This window comes from Arachis duranensis, chromosome 10, assembly GCF_000817695.3.
Source record: "Arachis duranensis cultivar V14167 chromosome 10, aradu.V14167.gnm2.J7QH, whole genome shotgun sequence".
Lineage (NCBI taxonomy): Eukaryota > Viridiplantae > Streptophyta > Magnoliopsida > Fabales > Fabaceae > Arachis > Arachis duranensis.
Window position 1 is genome coordinate 963,348 of NC_029781.3, and position 10,871 is coordinate 974,218.

The 10,871-nt window shown below is 30.3% G+C and overlaps 1 protein-coding gene across 2 annotated transcripts; it reads right to left on the reverse strand.

Moving 5' to 3' along the window:
• Positions 1-3,307: 3,307 nt before the first annotated feature.
• LOC107468193 (uncharacterized) lies at positions 3,308-5,184 on the reverse strand. Of its 2 annotated transcripts, XR_008004505.1 has the most exons (5): positions 4,631-5,184; positions 4,430-4,498; positions 3,849-3,961; positions 3,681-3,758; positions 3,308-3,506 (listed from the first exon to the last, which is right to left on the reverse strand). XR_008004505.1 is itself a non-coding variant. In XM_016087451.3 (3 exons), exons 1-3 carry the CDS (start codon positions 3,966-3,968, stop codon positions 3,387-3,389), a joined length of 318 nt encoding a protein of 105 aa, XP_015942937.2. In that variant the 5' UTR covers positions 3,969-4,400; the 3' UTR covers positions 3,314-3,386. The 2 variants fall into 2 exon arrangements, 1 of the variants encoding a protein (XP_015942937.2); XM_016087451.3 differs by lacking the exons at positions 4,430-4,498; positions 4,631-5,184 and having other exon boundaries at positions 3,314-3,506; positions 3,849-4,400.
• Between the last annotated feature and the right edge of the window lie 5,687 nt (positions 5,185-10,871).

Here is a 10,871-nt window from a genome sequence, read left to right on the forward strand (position 1 = left end):
TTAATAATAAAAAATCATTTTATTTTTTTAAATGTTAAAACAAATTGAGAGGATCAATTTTCCAACCAACCCTAACTCCATTACTTCACACAATGATGCAGCATACACGTCCTCCCATCCAGAAATATTATTATATTGTAAATAAATAAATTATACAAAATACATAAATATAGTTGTAATAAATATAGTACTATAATAATATATATCATTAGAGTTAAAATATATGTATGTTAATATATATGACGCCATGTTATAAATAAAAAAATTAAATATACACATTATTTAGATTTTATTTATTAATTTTTTGTATCGAATTTAATTACGAATATTTTTTACATTAAAGTATTGTATATATTGATGCTACTAAATATGCTTATATTAAAATATTTATTCTAAATATATTGCTGTACGCAACATACATAAATATATTATTATTGATATATATAGTATTAAGATAATATATATCACTAATATTAAAATATATATTAACATATATTATATGTTATGTTATGAAAAATATATACCTTAGCTAAATTTTATTTATTAATTTTAACTATAGTTAATTTATTTTTTTATCTTTATTTTTATTTATATTCAGTACAGAAAATTTTAAGATTGAAAAAATTAGTCTTTCTATAACGGTATAATTAGTTGGTGATGGAAACATTACGAAAGACTAGGTTCTATCATATTTTTTAAATAGGAAGAGTAAACTGTAAATTATTCTTAATAATGATATTAACAGACAGATGGTAGCCAAAAATACATACGTTTCATTTTTTAGTGGGTGAATATACAATTACTCTGGAGGATGTGATACACATCTATGGTCTCCCGACTGGCGGTCGTACTGTAAGTGAAATCATGTAGTAGTTTTGTCTATTTAGTCGACGAATGTGTGGCCATAACTTCAAGATACCATTGGGCAAAAACGATCATGTATCTAGTGCAATCAAACTGTCATGGATCAGACAAATCCGTGATACGGAAGCGTTGGACACTCTAGAATCTGTGTAATGCTATGTCCGTTGTCACATATTCTGCTTAATTGAGACCACTTTGTTTTCTGACAAGTCGACATCGATGGTGAGCTGCAAGTATTTGCTCTTGTTGAGGAATTTTACGAAAAACAATTTTTATAATTGGGAATCGACGTGTTCGGCATATTTGTATAAATCGTTGTGTTGAGTCTCACGTTATGATACAAAGGACATGAATGGTCCACTAGTGCTGTTGTATGTCTAGACAATATATTGTTGTACGCAACATACATAAATATATTATTGTTGATATATATAGCTATGATGATAATATATATCACTAATATTAAAATATATATTAACATATATATTATATGTTATGTTATGAAAAATATACAGATACTTTGGCTAAATTTTATTTATTAATTTTAATTATGGTTAGTCTATTTTTTATTTTTATCTTTCTTGATATTCAGGCACAGAGAGTTTTAAGATTGAAAAAATTAGTCCTCAAAATGATATAGTCAGTTGGTGATGAAAACATTAGGAGAGATCGAGTTCTATCATGTTTCTCAAATAGAAAGAGTGAATCATAAATCATCCCAAATGACAGCATTAATAGATAGATGGCGGCCGAAAACATATACGTTCCATCTTTTAGTGGGAGAATGTACAATCACTCTCGAGGATGTGGCACACATCTATGGTCTCTCGAATGACGGTTGGTGCGGAATTTAAAGTCCATAAACTAACTGGTAAGTGCACCGGGTCGATCCCACGAAGATTGATGGATCAAGTAACAATGGTTAAGTGATTGGCTTAGTCAGACAAATAGAAAATAGTGTTTGAAGGTTCAAAAGCATTAACATTAAATTCAGAATATCAGAAAGCAAGCAGTAAACAAGTTGTGAATAATATATGGAGAAACAGTTAAGGCTTCAGAGATATCTATTCTTCTTGATTGACCTTTCTTACTAACTATTTTAATCATGCAAGATTCCATTCATGGCAAACTATATGTGACTAAACCCTAATTCCTTAGACCTTTTTAGTCTCCTCTAACCTTCATCAACTGCCAATTTCTTGGGCACTTAATTCCAATTAGAGGGTGAAGTTCAATTCTAGTTTATATGTCACAGAAACCCTAGTTACCCAAATATAAGAGGATTATATGTCACGTATCCCGTTAAGTCCAGATAATTAGAAGTTTAGGAGAAATTGTTTTCAAACCGTTGTTCAAGTAAAGAGCTTTTCCAAGTTATACAATAATTCAATTAGAACAAGGGTCATACTTCCATTCCACCCATATTCATAAGATAAAGAACGAAAACAATTCTTGAAATAGAAATCAGTACATGAATTAAAATAGAAAAATAATAGTATCAATCCATACAATAGATAGAGCTCCAAACCTTAACAGTGGAGGTTTAGTTGCTCATGGTTTAGAGAGAAAAACTAGGATTTGAAAAACTGTAAATTGCGGAATGAGGTGGAATAGAAGAGAAGAGCCCGAAGGGCTGATTCTTTTCCCTTTTATATCTAATCCTAATTAATGTAAATCTACTTAAAATACTAAAACTGAGTTTTTTCCCAACTAATAAAAGTGAGATGTCGATCCCTCGTGACTCCGTTTTTTCTCCAAAATGAACTTTCCTATTCTCTATTATAAATTATTTTATAAAAAATATCTTTATTATAATTATATTATAATTAATATTTAATGAATAATACTCACTTTTAGCGGCCATTTATTTTGCTTTTAGCGGCAATAAAAATAGCCGCTAATACATTTACCGGCAATTAGACATTAGCCATCTTATACTTTGCCGCTAAAAGGTTTTAGCGGCAATTATAACATTTGGCGGTAAAGACCTTTTTAATGGCCGCAAAAAGTATATAACTATTAGTGGCCATTTTCTTAGCAATTTATATGGCCACCAAAAGTAATTCCAAAATTACAATATTATTCATTTTTAGCGGCCATTACTATTGCCGCCAAAACCTATTTTACCGGCAATTTATATGACCACTAAAAATAATTCTAAAATTGTAAATTTGTAATATTATTTACTTTTAGTTGCCATTACTATTGCCGCTAAAATCTTAAAACATTTTTTAGTTATATTATACTGATTTTCTTAAAAGCAACGAACTACTTTTTTTTTCTAGAATCTCAATTATTTGTGCCAATTATTATTATTATTATGCATAATATAAATATACAAATTAATTACTACAAAATAAGATATTTCATTAAACTCAAAATATTGATATACAAAATTCTCTTAAAAAATAATAAATCATGTTACAAATCTAAACAACAAAAATACTATAAGCCTATAACTATATTACATCAAGTTAGGCTATAAACCAATCTCTTTTCTCTCTTTCCTCTGTCATCATAGTCTAGATGGATCTGCCAAGACTTATTTCAATAATCACATCATCAACATTCACCAAAGTGCTCCTTCCTCTGGGAAAAAATTCATCATTTCCAACAACAATAATTAGGACCTTAAATTCCCCCTGCTCAATTCAATGTAATGCATTGAATTTAGTTTCAAATGATAACAATAATTATAGTAAAAATCAAACAACAGATCGTCAAATTATTGCTAAATACGAACCTTCTATTTGGCCTCATGATAACAATAATATCATATGCAATTTAAGGTTCTATATGTAATAAAATGGACTTACCTTTGTAGGAAGTGGCAACATTACCCATTGATTTGAAGCTGATTTAGTTTTTGATGTTGTCGTTGTTCCCACATTAGACTTTGAAAAGCAAATAAGCTCAACTACTCAGCAGCCACTTCGAAAAGAATGTTTAAACGAATATATTGAATCAATATAATATTGTAATACCTTAATTAGATGGCCTAGTATGTTTACTCTTGCCAATTTATTGTGCCTACTGGCTAGCAACAAAGCCAGGGCAGTTGTAGTAATTTTTATTTGATAGACCCCTTGTATCTCACCTGCCATCACATGCCATACAGTTAAATTTGTTAGATCTTGTCTATATGCATGTTAATCATTTGCTGTTAATCATTCTAATGTTTGAGTCTCTATTAAAAACCCTTCATACACTCATGATAGATAAGATAGCGGATTCAAGTTATTTGCAGCTAGAAAACTAACTAGCTTTTTACATTCTACAAAGCTCCATCAAGTTAGGCAGCAAAACATCCTTCAGCAAATGAAAATTTTCCAAAGAAATTATAAACTGCATTGATAGGGAAAATCAAATCAGTGTTAATTGAATTGAAGAAAAACAGGGTGAGAAATTATTTACAAGGATTCTACGAATTAATTTTATCCATCACAGTATAAAACATTTATGAGATAAACTGATATCTAACAATAAAAATAAGAAACATACTAAATTGAACCCTAATTCTAGTGTGTAACTGTCTACTCCAGAATCAATAAAAATAGAAGCTAACCTCACGATTGCCATGCAATAAAGAATAGAAAGAATCTCCTCCAAGAGAGAAGATTCACCAGATTCCGCTCTACATGAAAGAAAAAATCACAATCTTCAAATAGGCAACACTTATAACAATTTTTTCAAAAATAAAATAAAATAAATAAAATATTTCAATAAAACAAATGCATTAAAAATTGGAAAGGTGTTGAGGATTTACCTAAAGCAAGGATCCTTCTGCTAGATTTCAACAAAGGAAGTTGTGATTTTGACTAAGTGAAGCAACAAGCAGTTAACACTCTCTAACTCCACTAGATTAGTCACAAGTTTCAGTAAAGTAAACATTTTCAGAAACTTAAAACAGTTTCAAAAAAAAAAGGGAATAAAGTCTCAAGTCTGAACAGTTTCCAATAGGTTTGTCCTACCACCCTCTGTATTAGGGCTTTGCCCTTAAGAAGAAACCAAACACAACCACTACTCTTTATGAGGAAAGTAAAGAGCCCTTCAATAAAATTATGTAGCTACAGCAAAATCCCAAGTTGCCATAATGCCAACTAAATAATTAAAAGTATGCACTTTAGTTTGCATAGCTCATGCCAAAAATGTACCCCAATTTCCATTCCTTTTTATAGGCCTGTCTCACAAGTATAGAAGAGATGAACAATTTACAATATCATGTTGATTAAATTAAAGGCATGTAAATTCAAAATATCTTGTTTCTCTACAAATTCAATATTGATATAAATAGGAGATAAATCTGAATATGATGTAATTAGCTTGACAAAATCAATGGAGTCAACGAAGGGCAAATGCGACAGCAGAAATGAAGAGTACCTATTTCTTATGGTGGTCATCAAAGTTTAGAGCAAAGTAAATCATACCTAATTTTGAGGATAGTGAATCAATATGATCTGATGCGATCTGCAGATCAGTACACATTTTCTTCGCACGCCCGACCAAGGCATTTTCTGTTGGAGATAAAATAAAGCAAATCATATACACTGAACAAAAACAGCACAAATGTGCCAGCATGCGACAATTGATAAACCTGATTTCAGTAGCTTGGAAATTGTATGTTCCTTCTCCTTCAATGTTGAAACTACCAGGCTGTAGTTCTCTTGGAGATCTCGCAAGGAGTTGCTAGTTTTTTCTAATTTTTGCTGAAGCGGTAGTTTATAATTGCATCGGTCGTGGTAATCATGATAAAAATATTTGAATATAATCATAAAATATCAAATTTTATGATATCAACAATGCACATTAAATTTAAATATTTTTAGTCATTTTAATTATATTAATTTTTAAAATATTGATATAATTCTAATTCTTATTCATTATCCAATAATAATAATAATAATAATAATAATAATAATAATAATAATAATAATAATAATGATAATAACTTAAAAAATTCGTATATAAACTATTTCAATTACTCGTGTATTATTATTAAAATTCTATATGTTCCTAAATATAAGTCTTGAGAAACACGACATGGCAAGGGCTATTAGTATAGAGTTGTTTAGATTTGTTTAAGAAGATATAATAGAATTTATATTTCTAAAGTTTAAGACATATATTTATATTTTAATCTGTGTATATCAGATATAATATTCTTATTTATTGTCCGGAATTTCTCTTATTATGATAGAAGATACTGATTCTAATCATGATATGATAAAATTATATAATTTAAACAAAATTAATATATGATGTGTAATTACTGTATATAATAAAAAATATCTTTATTAGAATTATATTACAATTAGCATTTAATGAATAATGCATAATTATACTAATTTTAAAAAAAATATCTTAATTATAATTATATAAAAAATTAATCATAAATTTATAATTCTAATTGCCATAAATATGATACTAACGTTCATAGTGGTAAATTGATATTGCAATAATTAATTTCTATAATTATTTTTGTACTACTAAAGGATATATATAGTGTTTCTTTTTGATTAGTGAGTCTAAATCTAAGAATTAAAGCATTCTTTTTTTTTTCTAATCTGTTATTCTTCTTTGATTGGGCAATTATTTCTAAGGAGCTTTGTAGGTCAAGTTCAAATCACATTCCCTCCATATTTTCTACGTTTGTCCGAAAATATTCGAAGTGGAGCATATAATGAGATTGAATTTCCTCAATTTAGATTCAGTTTTGGAAAATTCGTGTCAACCTTGAAGATGCAATTAAAAAATTGGTACTATATTTAAATTTTCTTCTCTTAAGCTTTTTGTATTAAAAATAATTTTATAATATATTGTAATTTTTTTTTTCAGAAACTACTTGCCTTCTGGTACATTAATACAATGCCATTGAGGAGAATAAAAGTCAATTTAGTTTGACATTTTTAACAAGAAGATAGTCTAAATTTGTACGGATTCTAAATGTTCGATCTTATGATGTTATTTCGGTTGGGTGTTACGAGATTGACTCTAATCTATACGTATCTAAGGATTAGAATAGATTAAATATTATTTAAATAATTTAATTCTAATATTGGTATTATTTGATTAAATTAGTTTTAGAGAAATTTAAATTGTTGTCCCAATTTATGTATTATACCTATTCTTTTTTGATATGTTATTTTTAAACATTTTAATATGAAATTTTTTTCTTTTTTTATTTTTAAGTTTGTTTTTTTTAGATATATGTATCACCTTTTTAGTTGTGCACTACAACAAATCCGACAGATAGCGGCGAAAATTTTGTGACGGTTTTGTAAAACCACCGCGAAATGACAACCTGTGGCGCAAATAGCGGCGGTTCGGGGTTGATACTGCAATCAGGCCGGCATTTAGCAAAATCGCCGCTGTATGTCAGGTATGCATTTAGCGGCGTATTTTCGAAAATCGCCGCTATATAAACCGCCGGGTGAGTTATTGTTTTATATTTTGCGGCGGTTTCGTTAAACTGTCGCAAAATGCATATTACTACATATTGCAATGTTTTCTTTAGTAATAAACCATCTGGGTATAATTTACTTAAGTAAATACTATTATCTTAAGCTACATATGTTTGAATCATTGTTACTTAAACTCGTAACACTTTTTTTACATTCGTTTTACGTAAAAAAAATTTACAAGTTAAATAAGCTATATATGTTAACTCATGTGAACAAATTTAAAAATAAGATTTTTTTGATTACGTTATTCACGTCTAAATTTGCTTTCAAACATGGATGTAAAAGAAGAAAATAAAATCATAATATGAATTTATAAAGTTAAAATAAAGTTTTAGAGAGCATAAATCAAAGTTACTCCTCTTTAAAGTTATGCCTTACTAAATCTAAATCAAGAAACTCTAAAAGTAGATAAACATGTACAACGGCGACCCAAATCATTAAACTAAGGAAATCAGCGTAACTGTTATAATAAAAGATCAAAATTTCTCTCCAACATCGTATTGACCTGGCGAAAAATTCTCTGTTATGAATCTATGGGCTTTACGTTTTAGAGGATCTGATATTTCATTTCCATACCATGGCATTTTATTTAGATCAAAGCACCTTTTCTTAACATGTATATCATCTTGTTTATCTTGTTGGTCTTATAAAGTTTCGTTGTCTTCTTTTGGAATCTTATTCAGATCAAACTACATGGATCTGTCGACTGCGACAGAGGAGATATCATCTAAATCGTCTTCTGTATCAGACTCTTCTCCATCTAGACTGTCAGGAACTATTTCTCTGGAATATTCAGGTAAGACTGAAAATATCAACATATACATAACAGATTGAGTATACATAGAAGAAACTGAGAACTTCGGAGTCATTAAATACTGACTTGAAAAAAAACCAAACTACAAGATGGTAAGACAATTTTAAAAATAAACTCAAATTTTCGACAATTACCATCAACTTTGTTAGTAGTTTGGCCAAATTTCTTAAACAGAAACTCTGTACCAATTGTTGTGCTTGTAGAGGATGACGAAAAGTCCTCAGTTTTCATTGATCCTGTTCCACCGTCATGTTATGTTCACTATTATTTTCAAAACATAACACTAGTGAAATTATATTGCGTAATAGATAGTAAGATTATAAAAAATTCAACCCTAAGAAAAACAACAACTGTAGAAGGAATAAAGATTTAACGTAAACGAACATCTCCGTATTAAAATCGTTGAAAGAAACAAAAGATCTGCTTTTACTCATGAAAATTTACAATAACATAAATATTTAACTGCAAATAAAAACTACACAAGTATAAAGTAACCAAAGAAAACAACGTACAACATTGAGTTTATTTAACTTAGAGAATGACAGAAAGATCATTTTTAAATTATATTAAAAGGCTTTATATAAGCATTATGCGACATCATCGAAATTCTCTGAAGTATTTTCTATGAGGTCTTCTATATCTTCCTCCCTTGTCATAGTAAATCTCCAATGTCCCCTTCCGCTGACATGTTCAACCCTGGCTGTGGAGAAAAACCAACTTCAGCTTCTTCATTCTCTTCTCCCATGTCATACAAGTCCCTTGGTTTCACATAAACCACAACACTCCATTCCTTAGCTACTTCATCATCCACATAGTATACAAGCTGAGCTTCCGTTGCCAATATGTACGGTTCAACTTCTTCTCGATTACCAGTGTGTATCGTACGAGAGAAATTAACACTGGTAAGCCCTAAATGGTCTTGTTTGATGCCTCTACTGGTAGTGGTATCAGCCCAAACACATTTGAACAATACCACCGTGAAGGAACAACTATAATTCAATTCAATTATGTCTATAATTTTTACGTAATACGGAATACCACCAATAGCTACTTTATTGTCACGCATGCTTGCATAACTTCTTGTATTAGATGATACATATACTCCACTATTTTGTGTTTTCATCCTGTTTTCCTTTGTGATAGTTCTAAACTTGTACCCGTTAACATCGTACGGCCCAAAACGTCTTGCCTGAATCATGGGACCACATGTAAGCAACTTCAAGTCTTTCGAATGAAGCGTACTTTCCATAAGAACCTGGAACCACATAACATTCATGCTTTAGATTAAAATCGATTTTCATATAGTACTAATTCTAGGCTAAAAACACAATGTTCAGGTTAGAATTCTGTCAACCTCATGCTTGAACCACTGAGAAAATTCTGCATGGACGACACTATCTATCTTAGCTTGCGACCTTGTCTGATGACGCAAGCTTCGCTTTGTCTTTTCCTTAAATGTACTTTATGGGAGAAAAGAAAATTAGTCCAACTAGTCACTGTGAGAAAAGAGTTATATTAGTGTTTTAGAAATACATGTGTATACTTACTCAACGAACGGAACCACGGTATCGCAGTTGATTAGCACATGACGATGAGCTTATTTTTTTCCATTGGAGTGAGTTCGAAATGCGAAACAGCTCCCAATGCCTTTCCAATAGCTGGAAACATACTTTCCCCTGAAGTATGAAGAACATCAACGGACTCATCATCAACTCGCCCTGGTCGGTTGATTCTAGTCTCAATATTATCCAAATATCTAGAACAAAAAGTCAGGATTTCCTCAGATAAATAGCCTTCTGTAATTGAGTCTTTTGGTTGTGCCCTATTACGAACATATTGCTTCAGACGTCCAAAATACCTTTCATATAGATACAATAAAATGCTCAATATATACACAATTAATTCAACTGAGTGTACTAAAGGGGTTTATCAGCAATCTAACCTTTCTATTGAATACGTCCACCTATAATGTACTAGTCCACCAAGAGTAACCTCATCAACGAGATGCACCGTGAGGTAAACCATGACGGTGAAGATGATGGAGGAAAAATTATTTCCATCTGAGACAGGGTTTGCACAACATGATTCTAAAACTCAACAAGCTACATAGGGTTTATAGCTTTCCCACAAAGTTCTCAAAAAAATGATGATAAATTTGCAATCACATTGGACACCGGACTCGGTAGTGCATTCTTCACTAAAATTGGGAGTAATTGTTCCATCAGAATATGGCAGTCATGATTTTTCAACCCAGATAACTTGCGCTATCGCAAATCAACACAACGAGCAACATTGCTAGTTCAAGGGGATGGGACGATCATATATTCATATTCATCAAATGAAGCCTTTCATTAAAAATATGTCATAACTAGATTTCGTATGTAATTTTCCTTCTCTTCTTTCATTATTTTAGTCTAATCATTATGTTTTTGTGCGTACTTTCCTTCCTCCTCTTCCAGAACTACGATAACTGATAAGTGTAACTCCCATTATATTTTTATTTTGGTTCGGAGATTCTATTGAATCTCGTGCTACAACTTTAGATTAAAAAGGGAATCACTGCAAATTTCATTTACATCACGTGTGCTTGGGTTAATTTCTAAACAAAAGTATTTATGTATCTTATTTCTTGAAAATAAATGAAGGATCTAAACGTCATTTTGGATACCAAAAAACAAAAAAAAAGCCTGGTTCGTGAACCCAATAGAGTTTCACTTATTCTCCATCAGCCG